Raw genomic sequence first — 21,192 nt, forward strand, 5'->3', positions numbered from 1 at the left:
AAAAAAAAAAAAACACTAATTACATAAAAACGTACTTCTGTAAGAAGCTTTGCGAAAGAAAAGGCGATGAAACGAGGAACAAAATGATATCTCCTTCGTGTGCGTTACTTTTTTTTTTTTTTTTTTTTTTTTCACATTTTTGGGCAAAGCAAAAAAGGAATATTTTTTTTTTTTTTTTCGTCCTTGGGAACCTTTCATCAAATTGATAATAATTAATTTTTCGCCCCAAACGGGTAATGGACGGCAAAAGAATCCCATAAGAATTTTTTATATGCGTATTTGTATTTTATACACGTGTATAATAACCTATTTCACGCCGATCGGGGTGGCGGGCACCTGCACTCCCCCAATATATATATATGCATATTGCCAGCATAAAAAGATACGCCTCGCCAAAATGCGCTACTCTTCCCCCACCAAAAAAAAAACGCTCCTTCATCAAAATGACATAAAAGTCGATTATATTTAACCGGTTTAAGCGTAACACTTCGTCCGTACTGTACAAAAAGATGAAAAAAAAAAAAACCTATTGGAAGCAAAATTTGCAAAGATATAAATGTTCTGCAGCAAAAGGATGAAACCAGACTTGGGCAATGAGCAGTCCTAATCGCCGCAGCTAGGCAGAGCCCTCGCGAGGTGGGCGCCGAACGAGCGCACGTGAATGGCGACGCGCAAAGCGCAACGCGCATATGCGAATTCGCGCAAGCACCCATAAATTGTACAATATACATAAAATATACTTATTATATATATATAAAATATATTTACGTACATATCTGTATTTTTGCGCTTATTAAATACGCGCATGGCATGTTACTTGTCAAGGGGCAATGCCACACTCGTGTTCACGTGAACCTATTTTTTTTTTTTTTTTTTTTTTTGATATATACAATACGTTGTATTTTCTTACGAAAAAAAAAAACCCTTTTTTGTACATTTTTTTGTCAAATTTAAAAAGTAATTTTTTTTCCTTAGAATATTGCTTACTGCTGATTAGTAATTATTTATTATATATTTTTTTTAAGGCAGAATTAACTCTGTTTTTTATGTTAAAAAAGATGATGAATTTATAGAGATTCATTTCATTTTTTTTACATTATTTTTATTATGTTTCGTTATCACCTTCCTTTTGTTACATTCATTTCATGTATGTAATTTCACATGTACATTTTATAACCCTTTATATGTGCCTTTGCATATGCTTATTTGCTTTTATGTATATGTGCCATAAGGAAAAAAATCGTATGTATTATTATTATAACGCATGGCTATGTGAAGCTCGTGTACAAATCTCCCTCGCGTGCGCACTTTTTAGTATGGTAGCATATGCCAAATATGCACATACGCAATTGCCACCCCTTGGGAAAATTTTCTGAGTGCAAGTTTTTACGGGCTTTATGCTTGTGCGTGAAAATATTATGTACGTGTGAACAGAACCATTACAATTTTATTAGCGTGTACGAGTTACGCGTGCGACCTTGAGAAGCAACCGAACACCCCCGTGCAATACATTCCATTAAGCCTTGTACTTATTTTGGACATTTTTTCGCACTTTTCGCGCTTCTTGCGTATTTTGTTTTTTTGCGTTTTTTGTATTTTTTGCGCTTTTTTTTGCGTATTTTTTTCGCGTATTTTTTTCGCGTATTTTTTTCGCGTATTTTTTTCGCGTATTTTTTTCGCTTATTTTTTTGCTTCCTTTTTGGTTCCCTTCAAAAGTAAGGCAAAAATGAACGCGTGCATTTCGCGTTAACCTTGAACGTATGCCAAAATAGTGGAGGAAGAATGTGAGATGCGCAAACCCATTTATGGAGGCCTCCATTCTTGCAACACATTTAAGCCTCATACATTTGTGCACGCGAAAGCATCTGCGTAATAGCTTTTGTACCATTGTGCGAACGAACGTGTGCGCATTTTCCCCTCCGCACATTTGCCGTTTTACACATTTGCCTCTTTCCACATTTGCCTCTTTGCCCAATTGCCTCTTTGCACATTTGCCCCTCTGCCGCGCGTATTTTTATAATGTGTCCCTCATCGAAACCGAACGATGCAGCATAAGAGGAAAAACGCGGAAGCTCCAGGAATGCGACCAGTGAGCGCAACATCTCTCTCCACCCCCTATGCGGATCACAACACATGGTGCACGTATGTATGCACGCAGGCAAGCAGTTACGAACAGTTTTTGTAAAATTTTTTTTTGAGAAGCCTGATCTCCTAGCACACGACCCATGACGTTTATCCAGCAACATTTTGTTCATTTTGTTTATTCTGCGTGTTTTATTTTATTTTTTTTTTTTGAACCCTTGTCTATTTGCACATGGTCAGCAGTTCACGTCGGCAAATTGAAGGGTATTATCAAAGTGAATTTTTTTTTTTTTTTTTTTTTCCATAATTTTTTTTTGTGTAAAAAAGTAAGTTTAAAATAAAAAGTGCTTATATGCCCACACGTATGTACGTTATATGTGTCTGAATTGCCTGCGCCGTCCACACGTGTTGCATGCAAATCGTGTAGGAACGACCTGGTGCATGTGTCAAAATATGCGAAGGCGTATGAGTAAAGTTTCAAATTCGTAAACTGCGCGCTCCTTTGTTTTTAACGAGGAAGGAGAAAAGGGGGGAGAAGTGGGAACGATCCAGCAGGTTAGTGAAGACCTTAACCATAACGACCATCGCAAGCGCGCGCACCCAAGTGAAGTAGATAATCTTTCAAAAGTATGCATAACGCACCCAAAACGGAAATATCTAAAAATAATTTAAACTTCTTCGGATCGTTTTACACCAAATATGGAAAAAAAAACAACGATGAGGTAAGTACGAGCGAGCATCCGGTGACAGAGGAAAATTTTACCAACGAGAAAAATAATTCCAACCAGAATGTCAGTAGCAATATCAGTATCAGCAGTAACATTCTCAGCAGTAACATTCGCAGTAGCAATATTCTCAGCACCAATATTCTCAGCAGCAACATTCTCAGCACCAATATTCTCAGCACCAACGTCCTTAGTACCAACGTCGTAAGCAGCAGCAGCAACCAAGTAGAAAGCGAACATGATCTGTTTATGGAGAGCGAACAGGATTACGACTCACTTAAAAATCCATACAAATCGGCCAAATTGTTTTACGACAATAATATGCCATTTGAAACGAGTAGAAAAAGCAGTAAAAGTTTATTGGACAAAAATTATTTTTCCATCGCACATGCGTCCATTTTTCCCGCGGAAGGTTTTCTAGGCACGTCCCCAAAAAATAGCTCCCAGAACGCCAAAAGTCGAAAGAACAGCAAAAGTAATGATAACCTGTATGACACGGATTACTACATAGACAATAACAGTTACATGAATAACCAGAGTAAGTTTTCGAAATTCCTGGAGGCTTTTCAAAACGTGGATGGTAGTGATGATTACGACACCTTTGATATTTTTGGCATTAACAAACCGAGGACCAATCAGGGTTACACTTCTGTCGGCGCGGGTCGGAAAACGGAGAAAGGTGCCCCCGCCAAGGAGAAAGATGATGCGACATCGGGAGTGGCGCCATCGACAGCGGAGGATGCGCAGAATAATCAGGCAAAAGAAGATGATAAACTGACAGGCGGTTTAAAGCGGCAGGCGGTAGTTCAGGGCGAAAGCAAAGCGGGTAGTAGACACCGCGAGGTTGAGTGCGATCCGGGATCCGATCGCTGCGCAGGGGGTAGCGGTGAGCATGGTGGAGAGTACATCGGCGAGCATAATGGAGAGTACATCGGCGAACACGTTGCTGATCACGTTGCTGATCACGTTGGTGACTGTGTAGCAGACGCGGCGGGGGATCACAGTGCCCAGTCAGACGAGGCACACCAAAACAACCCCACAGAAACACACACCGGGGAGAAGCACCCATATGACGAGAAAAATTTTGGTTACGATAAATTTCTACTGAAAAATTTTTTCTCAAAAATATCAATGTTCATATCAAATAACAACGAAGAAGAAGGAGAAGGAGGAGGAGGAAAATATGAGTCAAAAGAAATCGGAAAGGACGATAACCATCTCACTGTACCCTTTAGCAGAAAATGTGAAAGTCTCAATTCGTACACCTCTCCATACGAATTGAAAGAATATTTCGATAATAATGATATGAAAAGTCAAACAGAAAAGATAAGAAATTCTTTGGAAAGATTTGACACGTGGGAACCTTTCCCATCCAGTGAAGAAAAAAACAAGTATGAAATGACCAACGAGATTAATGACAGGTGCAGCCGAGGGGAGTCTCACAAGAATGATAACGTGGGAAGGTCGGAGCGGGGAGACAGACCAGAGACAAACCAACATGCAAATGTACAGAGTCAATATGCAAACACACAGACGGAAAATAGTGAAAACCGCTCGGAAGAAAACAGGAGTGATTATAACTCCACCAAATGTTATCATTATGTGAGGAACACGGACCAACCGATCGATTACTCGCTTAGCGATTTAGGCGGAAAGGAAATGACCCAGAGGAAATGCCATGCTTGCGCAAATGAGGAGGAACAGGAGGAACAGTCGTACGCCGTACACATGGATAATGAGCAAATGGGCAACGAAGAGGTCAAGGAAGAAGCAAACAATGCTGCGAGCAAAAGGGGATACCACAGAAATGATTATCAATATAATAAGCACATGTTGCTTAGCGATTTGAAACATTTCCCATGTGTAAATTATTCAGGTAAACAGGATGGGTCCGAGTTTTTTCGCAACAAGGAAAGTTTGCATAAGTACTACTCCATGCTTCACAAACTTTCAAAGAAGGAGACCAAGCCATCTGCCGCGCCGAGCAGTGTCTGCCTAAGTGGTGCAAACAACGACGGTGTAAACAGGCAGGGGAACGACAACAAGGACAGTATTGACGCAATTAGTGCTGGCGACGCTAGTAGAAACGGTGCCCATGAGAAGAACGAAAATGGAGATGACGGGGCCGATGGCGACTGTAGAACTGATGACTCCCCCCAGAACATCGGCGAGCAGGAGGACATGTGCATAACTGACGACCTCGACGGGAATAGTGCGGAACTACTTAAAAGCAACTCCGATGTGGAAAACGATTTCGCAAATAACCCTGACGCGGTGAGTGGTGATACATTGACGAACAACAATTCCTATCCGCAATACTCTAATAGAAACTGCGCATATAATAAATCAAAACACGAAAATAGGGCCTATGGCAGAATGCGCAGCCAGAAGGGTAATCTCGCTAATTATTCCTTTATGAATAGCAGTGCTTTCAATAAAAATTCCATCAACGTTCGGAGGAGCGAGCACGACGACGAGGATGTGGACGACGATGTTGACGAGGAGAATGACGCGGATGTTGGCGCGGATGTTGACGCGGACTTCGAGGCGAAATTCGGGGCGGATCCTGATGTGGATGCCAATGCCTACTGCTATGGCGACTGCGACTACAGCGGTGACTGTGGTGGGGAAGGCGCCCGAGGTGGTGATATAACCACGTGCATTAAACCGTTCGGGCGTGTGAAGGACACCGACTGCGACCACAACGATGTTAGCGACTGCTTCACTGGAGAGATGAACACAACATTCAATCCCTACGTTAAGAAACGCGCTTTTAAAAAAGAAATGTACAAAAATCCATATGACGAGGTGTGCAAAATTAACAGCAAGTTTGACACTTTTGACGTTGGCATTTTCCAGGGAGACAAACAAATGCTTATTTACAACAAGGATAACTTAATACGGGACAGAGTACCCGATGGGGAATGTGCGTACTGTGATTCTGGTGCGCACAAGGGGGGGAAGCACAAGAGTGCACAGAGCGCGTGGAAGAAGCGCGGGAACGAGAGCGATGTGGATGCCGGCGATGTGGATATTGGCGATGTGGATGCCGGCGATGTGGATGCTGGCGATGTGGATGCTGGCGATGTGGATGCTGGCGATGTGGATGCTGGCGATGTGGATGCTGGCGATGTGGATATTGGCGATGTGGATGCTGGCGATGTGGATGCTGGCGATGTGGATATTGGCGATGTGGAGGAGCACGTGCATGAAGGGTATGACGAGGACGGCGATCACCATCACGACCAGGACTACAATCGTGATCATCATCTGGATGACCATCTGGGTGACGGCCACGGCGATCGCAACCGCGACGACTTGCTGTTCTCCATGGCGCCGTACGGTCGGACCAGCGGCGGAAAGTTCGAAACGCCCCCCAGGAACAAATTTAACCTTTTCAATAACTCGAACGCGTTTGAGTGCAGCCAGGGGAGCTGCGGGGAGAGTTGCTTCCAGGATAAGTGCCTCCAGGAGAACTGCCTCCAGGAGAACTGCCTCCAGGAGAACTGCTTCCAGGAGAGTTGCTTCCAGGATAAGTGCTTCCAGGAGAACTGCTGCCGGGGTGGTAACTTCCATGATGGCGGCTTCCAAGGTAACGGCTGTCGGGACGACTGCTGCAGGGGCATTTGTGCCCCGGATAAATACCACATGCGGTACAGCGAGCGCGCGATGAGCGGTAACTTCTCGGACGGAGGGAAGAACGTCGAAAGGTACCTGACAAACGTGCGCAGCGATAAAAAGGCCGCCTACAGCAACCCATTCAACTTGAATAGCAGCATTGCGTACAACCTCTACCGCAGGGGCAACAAGAATTATTTCCCCCCAAATCAGTATGATCATATTTGTAAGGATAAATGTGCAAACCATGTGATGAAAAATTATTTCGACGTAAAAATGAAGGAAAGCAAAAATGATGAAAACAAATCAGCAACGTTAGGAGAACAAAAAAAAAAAGATTTTAAAGGAGCGTTTGTTTCAGTGCCAAACATTAACAATTTGAATGGGCAAAAATTCTCCGCCCCAAATGACGTATATTATTATAGCAATAGGAAAAAATCGGAAGAAAAAATTTTGATTGCAAATTTGTACGAAGAGGTTGATTATTCTAGCAGGGGAGTAGGAGGTGGTGGAGCAGTCGGCCACGTCGGGGGAGGAGTAGTTGGTCACGTCGGGGGAGGAGTAGTTGGTCACGTCGGGGGAGGAGTAGTTGGTCACGTCGGGGGAGGAGGAGTCGGCCACATCGGGGGAGTAGTTGGCCACGTTGGGGGAGGAGTGGGCCATGTCGGAGGTGGGATGGTTGGCCGATTAGCCATCGATTCTGCGCCTGCAGGAGGAGTACCGTCAGGAATTATGATGACACCCTCATCATCCGCAGGAAAGGGAACGACCGGCGTGACAGCAGGTGCCGCCATGACATTCGGTTCATCTCCCGTAAATGCAGGAGATTGTTGGATGAAGAGGCAAAAAATAAGTGTAAGTAGCAACAAAATTGAAATTGTTAGGAAGATCGATATGAATTACAAAAGGAGAATTATTGACTCGTCGCGAACTATGGTATCAAATAAATATATGCAGCATTATGGCAGCAACAATTTAGCGCTACCCAGTAGCAGTTATTGCCACGACGCACTTGCCAAGTGTAATGGTTTGTATGATCATTCCGCTAACAACAGAAGTTTGAAAATGCCTCCCAAAACGAATAACCTAATGCCAATTGATCATAATGGTTTTTCAAATATACGCACAAAAATACCCTCAGAAAAAACACACGCAAATTTGTTCAATCATGTTATAGATGTCGAAAAATTACAAGAAAATAAATATCGAATATATAAGCAATTAAATATGAGCAGTAAGGGTAGAAAAAATGTGAATGATTTTATCGACTTGGAGGACGTGCACGAGAGGAACAACTGCGATGTGTACAGACGAAGTGCTGCCAGTGCTGCCAATGCAGCCAATGCAGCCAATGCAGCCAATGCCGCCAACGTTGTCGATTACGATTGGAAGAAGGAGAAATTTTTAAAAAAAAAAAGTGCACTGCTGAATTTTTACAATGACGTCGAGGGGGACAGAGCAGTCAATTCGTTCTTCCCCTGTGGCAAAAAACGGGAGCAAATGGTTAACTACATCATTGATGTGGATAAAGTGTACGAAGATGATAAGTACATGATGATGCCTTACGAGGGTGTGAAGCGCAGCCATCATATGGGTGCGATGATGGAGGGGGCGAGCGCATTTAGGAGTGGTTCCATGAGTGTGGCCCAAATGGAAAGGAGAAGGGGAGAGAGAAAGCTAACTCCCCTGCGCGAATGTCAAAGGGAGCTCCTCCATCATGACCACCACCAGCAGTACCACCAGCACCACCAACAGCAGCACCATCAGCACCACCAACAGCAGCACCATCAGCACCACCAACAGCAGCACCATCAGCACCGCCAACAGCAACACCAACAGCAACACCTTCTTTACAGTAACAGCGGCAACTACAAATTGATGATGGAAAAATATAATAAGAGCTTTTTACTAAATTCTCCGATGGACATGGCGTCCGTCAACAATTACCCAAATGCCAGGGAGTACATCATGAAGGCCAAGGGAGGAGGAGCAGCAGGAGGAGGAAGTCCTATCGGGGATTATCCCCCGAACGAACAAATTCGAAGTGGCAGTGGAACAGGCAAAAGGGGAAGAGGCAGAGGAAGGAGAAGCCTTTTTTATAACAAATACCCACAGGGTAGAGACTCACAGGATGATGCAAGTGCTAGCGAAATGAGGGGTATATCTGGAGGAGGAATAGTAAGTGGAAGAGGTGGTGGTCATGGAGACGAGAGTGAAAGTGACGAAAATTACATCGATGATGAATATGGGCGACATCAGTATCGAGCAGATCGGAATGATAGCAGCAGGCGGAGAAAGCTGAATAAGCTTTGCCGTGACCAACGTGTCCTTTTCAGTAGACACAACAGTGCAGCTATGTCGAGAAAGCCTCCACACGCAGAGATGCTACACAGAGGGAAAAACAAAACAGAGCAATTGGAAGAAGATGAAGAAGAAAGCGATTATTACATGTACAACAAATACGGATTTAAAAAAAAAAAAAAATCACCACCTGCATAGTCGAAGAGGAAGCCGAAACTACAGCCATCACCGCAGTACTCTCAATGAAGACACCCTCTGCAACCAAAACGAGTTGGAAAAAATAACCCAAATTGAAAATATCATTTCCAGAAAAATGAAGCTAAGCAAAATGAGAAGAGAAGCAGCAAACAACAACGCAAGTAGCAGCAATAACAATCAGGCCAACCCTGACGACGAAGATGGAGATGAAGATGAAGATAGCGATTTATACAATAACATTGAATTTGATAGAATAAAAATAGAAAATATTTTGGACGGAACCATCAAGCTAGATAATAAGGATGAAAATATTATTAATAATATTCTTGAATTGGAGAGAAGAAAATATACCATTAATTGTATTATGGATAAACTGAGGAAGAGAGAAAACGAACACAATTATTTAGCTGACGTCGACAAGGAAGTTAAACATAAAATTAATTCAAACGTGTATGATTTATATTCGGATAAAAGCACCTATAATATTTATAACACCAAAATGTGTGTGAATTATTTTCTTGAGGAAAAAATGCACTCTCCAGAGAATAAAGAATTTATAAAAAATTTTTTCGTCGAGAACACCACGAAGAATATTTACTTCGTGCAGGTGTTTAAAAAGAAGAAGAAGAGAAAAGGGGGGGCCCCCGTGGGAAAGAAATGCACAGAGGAGGAGGAGCAGAAGAGTGGTGAATTGGGCGAACATGTTGGAAATGCGGGAAGCATGGAGAAAGAAGCATCCAGTAGTATTGCCCCCCCTGTGCAACTCTTGCCGTGTTACGCTGTTGCAGTAGGTGAGGAGTCCGCCGCGGAAAATGAGAAAAAGTACGACGTGGAGGAGGGTGCAGAGGGCAAACTGGGACAGGCTGATGACAAGCTTGGCGGAACCGATGGGAAAGTCCCTGACAAGGTGCTCGGCGAAATTCATGGCGACGTCCCCGGCGATGCCCCCGTCGACATTTCCGCCCATGCCCCCGGCGAAGCGTCTGGTCAAACCGCGGACCTGGTCGAACCAGCAGAGGGAAACGGAGGGGCCACAGACCCCCCCAAGAGTGAGCAGAAGATGAATTACTTTAACTACCAGCTGAGTTTCATCAAGCGGAAGTTTTACAGCGCGGAGAAGGACGAGAGCAAGAAGGAGGAGCAGCAGGAGCAGAAGCAGGAGCAGAAGCAGGAACAGAAGCAGGAGGAGCAGACGCAGCCACCGCAACTGCAACAGCAAGATGAAGTGCCAGCCCCAATGGCAGCTCCCCCCCCCTGGACAGCTGCGAAAACGAAAAGATGGAAATAGCCGATGAGAATTTCGAGTTCTCGATGGGCAAGTCAGACGGCATCAATGAGCAAACTGTGGCAGGAAAAATCGAATCGGAGGAGAAGCAAGCAATCATGATGCCCACGGAAGGGGCACACCAAGAAGCCCTACATGGGGAACTTCACCAGAATATCCTCCATCCAGGCAGCGAAGACCCCTCAGGGGAAGAAATACATCCCATTTCCAGAGCTGAAGGAGCAAACACACACCCTAACGAGGACGAAATGGAGGATGATTTCGAGGAAAGAGATAACCTAATCGACCAAATGATAGGAATAAGTAAAGATGACAGAGATGAAGAAGAAGAAAAAAAAAGGGAGACTGAACATAGCTTCGATAGTGTAATAAATGAAGAAATGGTCGAAAATGAGGAAAGCAAATTTGGAAACTTCCCTTTGCAGGAACAGTTGTTCAGTGTGCTGAAAATGACCGGAGCGCAGATCATCATGGGGAACGAAGATGAGGATGATTTGGACGAGTATGACGACGACGACAATGATGAGGAGGAGGAAGAAGAAGAAGAGGAAGAGGAGGATGAGGAGGATGAGGAGGAGGATGAGGAAGAGGAGGAGGAGGAGGAAGAAGCGAAAGTGGGTGAAGAAGCGGAAGTTGGTGAAGAAGCGGAAGGAGACGCCGCAGTGAATGCAAACGAGAGTGATAAGGAGAAGAATAACGAGGCGAATGAAGTGAATGACATGAATGACGTGAATGACGTGAAGGACGAGAGGGATGAGAAGAAACCCGCGAAGGACAACGTCGAACGGGTGAAGCAAGAAGCGCAGAGTGCGGAGGAAACAAAGATAAGCGAAGCTGACGCTGCCCATGCGAAGGAAAAAGCCGGAGAGGGCGGCGAAGCAGCAGGAGAGCGGGAAGTAGAGGTGAAGAGGGAATGTAACGGAGAGAACCAAGAGGAAGAAACATCCCAAAGGAAGAAGGATGTAATAAATTTTCAGAATGACGAAATGACGACTCCCCATTGCGCAGATGATGGTAATGACACTAAAGCAGTCAGGGTGAAGAACCAAGCTAAAGTAAATATTGAAGAAGAAGTGATTGAAATAATTGAAGAGGAGGAGTCTAACCAAGACAAGTCCTACTCTGACATTAAATTCATGACAGAGGATAAAAAGGAGGAAGAAGAAGAATTCGAAGAGGTCATCGAAAAAAGAAGCTGCACCAAGTACAGAAACAAACACAACAGCAACAGTGAAGGTTACTTCCCTTATGACCATCGAGATAACGTGAAAAAGGAATACGAAAATTATGCAAAGCATAGCAATCATGGAATGATAAATGGAATTACCCTCAAAAAGGAAGAACGCGGAATAGGTGAATTCTACAGCCATCTGGAGAACTACCAGGAGAAGGAAGTAGAAGGAGAAGTAGAAGTAGATGAAGAAGAAGAAGAATCACCAGAGTATAAACAATTTAAAAAACAAATCGCAATAATGGACAGTAGCATGCACAAGAAAGAAAAGGAGAATGAAAAGAAGACCAAAGAAAACGAACAGGAAAAACAACAAAGGGATGATGATAACTATTTATCCATACAGAAAGAACAATTAATGAAAGGAACAGTCAACGGAGGAAACTCAAACTCAATTAGCAACATGAATGGGAAAAATTTTTTCATTAAAGATATGCTACATGAGAATAATCAGTACGTACACGACTATTGCGATATTGAAGATAGTATAAAGTATAAAATGTTGGATGTAGCTAAGAAGAACCAAATTGAGAAAATAAAAAAAAAAATAAAAAAAAATAAAAAGCTAACCAAGGAAGATTTTAAGTTATTGTCCGAGTTACTACATCATAAATTTTTACTTAACGAAATTAGTGCCATAGGTAATTACGAAGTGAATTACAAAAACTGCTTTGACATCCTCGAGTTGGAGGAATATAAACTGAGAAAGGACGTGCTCAAAATGTACTGTGAATGTCTGTCCATAGGGCTAACCAACCATGAGAGGGAATTTCTCAACGAGTTCCAGCTGTTCATGCCAGACATTAACATCTTGGACGATAAAAATATTTTGTACATTTTACGGCACTCCAGGAATGAGAAGAATTGCGTGTTCAAGTGTTTCCTGGGAGAGAAGGAGAACTCGTAATTTTTTTATTTGCCGGTCCATTCCCCACACTGTGAGTTAGGAAGCCAAGCCACGCGGAGGGTTAGAAGCCTGGCTCCCTGGGTCACCTTTCCCCGTCCGGGTAGCCCTGCCGGCACTTCTGATCAGCCCAGTCACCACCCTCGCTCCAGGCCTATACACCTGCGCATATGTGTTATTAACAAGCCCAATGCGCATACGCGTGGACGCTGTATATATCAGCCCCACCCCGTATATATACGTATGTATATATATACACATACATATGTGTAAGAACGTGTGTTATGGCTTATGTGGGTGTCCTTTATGAATGCCCCGATTTTCTCGCACGCCCAGAGTGCAGTATCGGAAGATTATTGCCACGCGCGTGACGAGCAAGAATGCGTTCCTCGTAAGATATATTTATATCCCCCTCTGCACAGTGTACATAAATACCCAGTAGAAGATAGCTAGTCCCAGATGAGAGTTTTCCGTCATGAGAGGAAAAAAAAAAAAAAAGGGATGTATGATGTGCACTTGGGGATTTAGCGGGACAAGTTCTCACCCATTCACACGTTTGTTTTCTACAGAAGATTGCGCACCCACATTTTTGTGAGGCGTTCCGCCAGTTACGGTCCCAGTCCTAGTCGCAGCGTGGCGTCGCGACCAAAAGCGGCCCAGCAGCGACGAATAAGCAGTCAATTGGTAACGAAGAGGTAACCAAGTGCTAACCAAGTGGAAGCCCCAATCGCTGCTTCATTCACAGTCCCAGTCGCAGCCTCAACCGAAGAGACGACAATGACGACGACGGAGACGGAGACGGAGACCCCATTTTCACAAACCTGTCTTACACCACTCAGCAAGGATGTACACATCCCACACTTGACATTAATATAATATGTACAATCCGCCCACTTTAAAAAAAAAAAAAAAAAAAAAAACACCTTTCATATTAAATATAAAAAACCTCCGGAAGAACGGAAGGAGGGAAAGGTGTAGGAGAGAAATCTCCCCATTAACACTCCCTCAGTGCAATGTTTCCCCGTGCAAATAAATAAAAGCCATCACAGCATGTGCTATATTTGTGCCCGTACACACAAGTAGGTATATACATATACATATATTTATATATATATATATATATGCGCACGTGTGTACCGTCAAATATGTATGCTGCGCGCGGAAAGAGTCCCCTTCTCCCGTCCGCGCGGCAACGCATACATATGTATTAACCCCCCGGAAACATTGTTTCTCTTTCCCAAAATGTATGACTCTTTTTTTTTTTTTTGTGCCCCATTATTTCTGCCCATATACACTCGCAGCAAAGTCCGCAGTGTATAGCCCCATTATGTACATAATGTATATATAATATATGTAACATATATATTATATATATATGTATAGTATAGCTGCGCCTGCATTTGCGCGTATACGTATGTACATATAAACATACGTTCCTGCCCACACGCAGACGTATTGACCCAGAAAAAACTTCAAACACAGCACATGTATATAAAAGAATATACATACATATATATATGTACACATATATATGTTTGCAAAAATGTATAATTCTCCTACGGATGAATAATTAGCGAACGCAATCGGTATCGTTCTTTTGTGCATGACATGACCGCTGGTTGTGTTGCCGCGTCCTCGATGGGCAAGGCAAAAAAATGCGCTGCCTGCGCGGATTCCTTGTATGTAATGCCTTGGTGGACCGCCCCCCCGCCATAAAAACGCGCGCAAGTGTTGCGTTGCAAACTTGTTGAAAGATATACCAATGCGACATTACAATTTGGAGGTTTTCCTTTTTTTTTTTTTTTTAATACATCCACCAAGTCGCGCAAAAAAAGTGCTGCATCATTTTGAAGGGAAAAAAAATATATAAAAATTAGTTATCATTATTGCACTCATTGTAAGCTTTCCATTCCAAAGGAGATAAATGCAAGAGTTCTGTGCAGTTCTTTCTCTCCCTCCGTCCCTTCCCTTTATTTTTATTTATTTATTTTTTCCTTTATTGAAACCATTTTTAATGCCCTCTTTCTTGAAGAAGCGTCAAATCGCGCTGCCACTTGGCTGATCATTTCCCCGCCCAATTGTGCCCCCCTCTTTAGAGAACAAACGGAGAAAAAATAAGATTAGCAGAGGGTGAGAAGCAAAAAAACAAAAATCTGCCTATGGCCAGCAGCCGCCCCCAGGTGAACGCAACTGTACGACTGTAGGATGGGATGAAGTGAAACACTATGTAGATAGATATTTGAGCCAGCCAAACAGGAGGCGTACCTCTCGCGCGATGGGCCTGTAAAGCGCCATACATATTAGCCACCTCGCGTGTTTATACATGCACGCCACATTTGTCCATGCCCCTATGCGCACGTACCTGTGTATTCTTCCCCACCGGCTGTGATTTCCTAGCTGCGATTTCCTGGCTGCCATTTCTTAGCTGCCATTTCCTAGCTGCCACATCCCAGCTGCCATTTCCCAGCTGCGAGCCCCCGCACGAGAAGCAAACGCTGAACTGTGCCCCAACCCCCGTCGCAAGTCGGAAGCTCTCCTTTCACACCATGTCCAGTTCACCGCCACTGCGCGTGATAGCGACAGAGACATAGTCGTTACTGGCATGGTCGGCACAGTTATTGGCAACTTCGGCTCGTCTCCTTGCTACCGCGCACGCCGCCCCCCGCCCACTCTAATGACAACCCCCACTGAGCATGTGTGTCCCGCTCCCCCTCCTTCGCGCATTCGTCCCTCTACTCGTTTACGCTAAGACCCTTCTGCTCCTTCTACTCCTCGTGCTCGTGCTTCCCCCCCGCGTGCTACACTGCTCATGCGAAGAGTTCGAAAAAATAGAATATGCCCAGGATTTAACCAAAATAAAGTACTATGACTCAAACAGCCATATTGACAAGAAGCACCTGTACAAATACGTGGCGAAGCCATCTCTGCAGGATCTCCTAGTGACGGTGAAGATACAAAAAAATGTAGGACCAGACAACATTTTATTTTTCCCCAAGGGAAAAAGCTACCTTAAAATAACAGGAGATTGGTCACAATATCCAAAGGAGAAAAACGAAACGATCTGTTTAGCATTCGTATTGAAGAAAGACTTAGTAAAAAATGAAAAAGAAAAATGTCCCAGTAATATCTTCTCCTCAGAAAATGTATACAAAGTATGTTACAAGGAAAATAATTACTCTATCAGAAATCTATTTTTATATCTAGAAATATCACAGGCCTATTTAGAAAAACTTTTTCTATCTTTCAATATCCCAGTGATAGTCAACACAGAAAATTCAGTAGTATATTTTACTAATAATAAAAAAAAATCCAAAGATGAAAAGCCACCATTAGATCTACACATATGTTATAAGTCCATCGAAGAAAATCCATACTACTTAGGAAAAGTTATTTTTAATTCCTACCCAATGAAGATAGAGAGAAATATCAATGACTATGATGTTATTTACACAAAATCTTTTTTAACATCCAAGTGGGAATACCAAATGATTATTAAAGGGGAATATATAACCTCATACAATCGAGTAATTTTTGTGAGATTTGCTAGAGACGTTGATGATAAGGATAAAAGGTGTCCCCCTTTTTGGAACTATGCTATACTTGGTGCAGGTGCATTGAAAAAAATGAAAAAAACGGATAAATCCAATTTGACGAAAAATATTGTACAGTACTTTTTTTCCAGTGATGATGATACTTGTACAACTAGCTATTATATTCCTTTTATAAAAAGCGATGATTTACAAACGAATGAAAATTATCTGATTTGTTTATACTCTGATGAAAATGATTTTCATGGTATGGAACTTACGAATGCTCATTTTTATATTAACACGACTGATTCGATTATTTTGATATTCCTCATAATTTTTGTCATTGTTTTTTTGCCCCTCCTTTTTTCGCTTACCTACTTGTGCGTTTTGTTCAAAATGAATGCGCTCAAGGTCAAGATGCAGAAGCTGCAGCTGCTAAACAGGAAGGACGAAATTGAGGACCGGCTCAAGCGGGAGCTAAACCTCGACCAGTACGAGTGCATTTAGTTGGGGTGCCCCCCTCCGGCACTGCGCACGGCGAGCCAACCAACAAGGCGTCCCAAAAAAGTGGCAACGCGCCCCAAAGAATTGGCACCGCGCCCCAAAAAATTGGCACCGCGCCCCAAAAAATTAGCACCGCGCACCTTTTTAATTTGCCCCCATAGTGACCCTAACCCGTGGCAGTCAACCCACGCCGGTCAACACATGGCCGCCCCTTGCCTATTCCCCCCTTTTACAACACTTTACCTAATTCAGTAAAAACGTAATTCCCATTGCTTCCCCAGCGCATGTACATTTTAGTGCCACCGAAAAGAGATGCCTCTTTTGGCTTTTGTTTGCTTCACACATGAGGCGCTATATATACATGTGGTTTTTTTTTTTTTTTTTGTAAAAAAATTATTTTTTTTTTTATAAAATAAATGTTCCCTAAAAAGTTGCACAAAGCGAATGTAACACAGTTTGCACCAAAAGCTGCAAAAAGGATTCCCCCCCCGGGGGTGACGCGAGTATGTGCATTTTGCGCACACACAGCTGGGCGGAGCGAATGCGAGGGGGTGTCAAAAAAGGGGCCTTGTAAAAATCGGTCGTGCGAGAAGGGGTGGCTCGACCGCGAACGGTTAGACCCCTAACGGTTAGACCGCGAACGGAAGGGAACATATAACCCAGGTATATCAAATTAGCCGTTCCCCTCCACACCCTCCCCACGCACACTCTTACCACTCGACGTACACAGAGTTGGTCGTGTCCAAGTAATCGTCCAGCGAAACCTGACTTATGGGCACCCCCCTAAACTTATCATCTTGCACATTTATAATTTCCCCTACTGCAGAACAGTTCGGGTACCCCATGTTTTTTAAGTCTGTTAAAATTTGTTCCGCCTTCTGCCTCTCCACAATGGCCATAAGGCCCCCACTCGTCTGCGGGTCAAACAAAACTCCATACCGCTCACTCAGTGAAGCTTCCTCCAAATTTATGATGTTATTGCACAAGTAGTGATTTTTCTTGTACATGGAGGAGAAAATATTATTTTCGATACACTGTTCAACCCCTTCTGCGATTATAAAATTTTTAAGATTTATTTTTGCTCCGATGCGATTCATGGGAGATTCCTTCACCTTGTCAGTTTGTCGATCATCCACTCTGTTGTTCCTCCCTTCCAGTGTCTCCTTGTGTGATATGCTGTGAAGGGGCTTCTTTCCCATTTGTTCAGCAAAATAAATTTCCCTCCTAGAGCACTTGATCATTTCGTTAAGGTGACCTAGGACTCCAAATCCAGTTACATCAGTACAAGCCTTCGCATTATTATTTTGCAGAAGGTATAACCCACTCTTCCTATTTGAGAGGAGCATTTCGTCAAGGCAGTTGTATATCCATCTAGCTTTTGCCTTTTTGCATATATGTGCAGCCATGATGAAACCAAAGCCGAACATTTTCGTGGTAATGATTATATCCCCTGCCTTTATGCTTCCGCTTCCCTTGGGTAGAAAGAGGTAATTTTCCTTCATCATTTGGTGTCGTTCGAATGCGTCCCTGTGTTCTTTGCTAACAAGGGTTAGGTCATCCGAAGGGGCGCCTCCCTCTTGTTGGTTACGCGCATCACTTCCACCTTTCGTGGCCGCTGCACCCGTTGCACCCGTTGCGGCTGTCCTGGGTGCTGTAACTGTCCGGGGGTTCTCCTCTTCCTTTGGCCGTTTCTCCTTATCTGGCTTATCTTTGCGATCCCCCTTAGGGGTGTTGTCCCCGCTGGCGCTACGCCTCTTTTTCACCTTCCCCGTGACTGCCAAACCGACGTAATTCTCATTGCCCGCACAGGTGTGGCCCCCACTCAAAACACATTTCTCCTCTTTCAACTTTTGGCAGCACCCAGTTAAAATATTTTGTAGTCTCTGCTGCAGCTTCTTCTCAATATTATCCTTCACAATCAGTACGCACAAGGCACAGATGCCGGTCCCCCCCATACTGTACACATCGGATAGGCAATGAATGGCGATTATTTCCCCTAATATATATTCATCATCGATAAATGATTTAAAAAAATCGATTGTTTGGACAAGTGCAGGACTTTCTTCTCCCTTTTTAGATTTACTATGCACAAATATACAACAGTCATCACATGCTTCAATTCCTAGGTACACATTTGGTGAGCTGTACACAGAGAGACCTTTCAACGAATTGGACAGCACGTTTGAAGGGACTTTCGACCCGCATCCTCCGCAAGTATTTCGGTTAATTATTTTCTCAATACTTTCTTTAATGTATGAATTTACTTTTTCTCTCTTCATGTCGCAGTTTGAAGTAGTTCCCTTGTGAATGCTGCCATCCTGCACAATTATCGTTATAGTCGTTCCATTTTCCCCCTCCTCTTGAGCCACTCGGTGGACCGTTTTTTTACTAACAAGTAATCTCCTTTCATATTCCTTTTGGTATGCACTGTACATATATTCCGGAAGAGAGGAATTTGTTGTCCTTTCCGTTTGGGGGCTTCCACATGGTGCACATTTGTTGCGGGTGGGTAATTCCTCGTTCCTGTTGTTACTTCCGCTTCTGCTCACCGTGGTGCTACCACTGTCACTGCAGTTCACACCAGATGGGTCATCCTCCTTGTGCAGTTCTTTCTGTCCACAAATGGGAATGCTTGTCCCAACTTCCGAAGAAAGTCTTCCTCTGAAAAGGTCAACGTAGTGACCAGCCCTTTTGAAGATACGCAGAGAAAAGGTCCTTATAAAAGGAGGGGAAAACATGTCCTCCCTCCTACCGCTAACCGTGCACCCCTTTATGTACTTTTCGATTTCCCTTTTTCTGTACATTATGGAGAGTACCCCATTTTGTAGGAAGCGGTTCTTTAATAAGTATGAGTATCCCCTTCTTAATATGTACGATACGATCCGATAGGAATAATTTACAGTGTGATTAAATAGGTTGGGTGTCGGGGGCAGCAAGTAGGAAATTCCCAACTCATCTGAATCATTGGTGAGTACGTAAGCCTTGACGTGTTCTATGCTGATGTACTCGTTCCCATGCACCTTGTTGTATATGTTTAGGTAGACCGTCTCGCAGACTGTATAATCGTCGGGGTTCTTCACTTGGTTAAGGAGATAAAGATAGTCGTCTGTTGCGCACTGGCAAAAAGTATTCACCGAGAGGCACTTGGTGGCGTCCTTTCCAAATGATAATACATATGAAGGGTATCTCATCCCTGTAATGTTTATGCACTCGTCATATCTGATTATAATTTCCTCCTCATGGATGTCCAAAAATTTTATTTCTTTAATTTCTCCTTCTTGTTTTACTCCCCTTATTTCCCTGACCAGTAGGTAGTCTCTGCAGGGGAGGTCTATCTTTTCGTTCTTCGAAGAAGTCACATAAACGTAGAGTAAATTAACCTGCGCGTTTATTCTGCGCAGCTGCTTGTGTACCTCTGAATGTAGGCACTTCCCAAAGTGGTTGTTGTCACTGATTAGAAGGATGCGGGGGGTGGTATCTTCGTCCGCGCTGGTGCCTTGCAGAGGGGCATCTGGGAGGACGCTTCCACAAACTGGGCTTCCTCCGCCAACTTCATTTCCACCCCTAAGTGAGCTCCCCAAAACTGGGCTTCCTGCGCCGACTTCATTTCCACCCCTAAGTGCGCTCCCCAAAACTGGGCTTCCTGCGCCGACTTCATTTCCACTCCTAAGTGTGCTCCCCAAAACTGGGCTTCCTGCGCTGACTTCATTTCTCCTAACTGCGCCCCCCCCGCTAGCCGCAGCCAACCGATGCGCCTCCTCGTAAGCTCTGAAGATCTCCTCTACGTACCCATCGTTGTACGAATGGAAGTTAAGGAATCTCTTCAGCGGGATACCTTGCAGAAGCGCCCTTCTGCACTGACGATACAAACGAACGTCCGTCCTCTCCTCCTCCATATTTGTAGACTGTAGCAGAGCGAGGTACATCACATGCACATGATAAAAAAACAAATTTTTATTTCGAAAAGCATATATATTCATGTGAGACATGTCAGTTCTAAACAGATCCGAGCTCTTAAAATCAAAGTCGCATAACAAAAAATCATAATTCAAGTGGTTCCTATCTGAGGCAAAAAAATATTCCTACTTTCTGTCTGTACATACTGCACCTTTTCATTTATAAACAGGATGTTTCTCTTTTTGCAAAAATTGTACACGTCCGTATAGCTCTCTCTACAGGCTCCTTCACATTGTACGTATCGATCTAGAAACACGAAATTGTCTTTGCAGATTATTATTATGTTCACTCCCTTGAGCTCATTTTTCCGAAGGAACTTATCGACGAACAGCTGGCTCCGCACGCCAAAACCGATGATCACGATATCGATCACGGGGTCAATCTGCTTGCAGATTCGCATTCTCGGTGAGGTGTTGCGGGAGGTGCAGATATTAAAGGTGTTTGTAGGTGTTGCGGCGGTTGTTGGCCTTTTTTGGGGCGCCTTTCCCTACAGTAGCTGCGTTCTTAGTAACACCTACGCCCGTATGCTCGCCAAACACAGCGCAGTGAACGCAGAGATGTATGTATTTCTCCTTTAAAGCGCCCTGCAGCCACGCCAAACGGGGGGACAACTTTGGCGTAAAAATGGAAAAGGTCGAGCACACAAGTGGGGGGGGGGGGGTTCCTCTTCAACGTTGAAGTGGAAAAAGCGACAAATGGTCAAAGTGGTCAACCGTCAACGTCAGAAAAAAAAAAAAACGACAAGCATGCAAACAAACCGGTAAATAAGCAAACAAACCGGTAAATAAGCAAACAAACCGGCGAACGAGCAAACAAGTCGGCGAACAAACAGTTCTCGAATAAACAGTCACTAGCAT

At 43.8% G+C, this 21,192-nt stretch overlaps 3 protein-coding genes across 3 annotated transcripts; 2 read left to right on the top strand and 1 right to left on the bottom strand.

Moving 5' to 3' along the window:
* Positions 1 to 2,711: 2,711 nt before the first annotated feature.
* PCYB_071800 (hypothetical protein) lies at positions 2,712 to 12,347 on the top strand (the record flags this gene model as incomplete). The annotated part of the gene is made up of 4 exons (XM_004221577.1): positions 2,712 to 7,972; positions 8,160 to 8,304; positions 9,040 to 10,149; positions 10,203 to 12,347. The coding sequence occupies 2 exons, from the start codon at positions 2,712 to 2,714 to the stop codon at positions 8,302 to 8,304; spliced, it is 5,406 nt and encodes a 1,801-aa protein (XP_004221625.1). The 3' UTR covers positions 9,040 to 10,149; positions 10,203 to 12,347.
* A 2,690-nt stretch (positions 12,348 to 15,037) lies between these two features.
* On the top strand, positions 15,038 to 16,365 carry PCYB_071810 (hypothetical protein; the record flags this gene model as incomplete). Its single annotated transcript, XM_004221578.1, has 1 exon — positions 15,038 to 16,365. A coding segment is annotated over one exon (1,328 nt), but the record flags the coding sequence as incomplete, so codon positions are not given.
* A 723-nt stretch (positions 16,366 to 17,088) lies between these two features.
* PCYB_071820 (selenophosphate synthetase) lies at positions 17,089 to 20,735 on the bottom strand (the record flags this gene model as incomplete). The annotated part of the gene is made up of 3 exons (XM_004221579.1): positions 17,089 to 19,722; positions 20,314 to 20,441; positions 20,465 to 20,735. 3 exons carry the CDS (start codon positions 20,733 to 20,735, stop codon positions 17,089 to 17,091), a joined length of 3,033 nt encoding a protein of 1,010 aa, XP_004221627.1.
* Between the last annotated feature and the right edge of the window lie 457 nt (positions 20,736 to 21,192).

Source organism: Plasmodium cynomolgi, chromosome 7, assembly GCF_000321355.1.
Source record: "Plasmodium cynomolgi strain B DNA, chromosome 7, whole genome shotgun sequence".
In the NCBI taxonomy this organism is placed as follows: Eukaryota; Apicomplexa; class Aconoidasida; order Haemosporida; family Plasmodiidae; genus Plasmodium; species Plasmodium cynomolgi.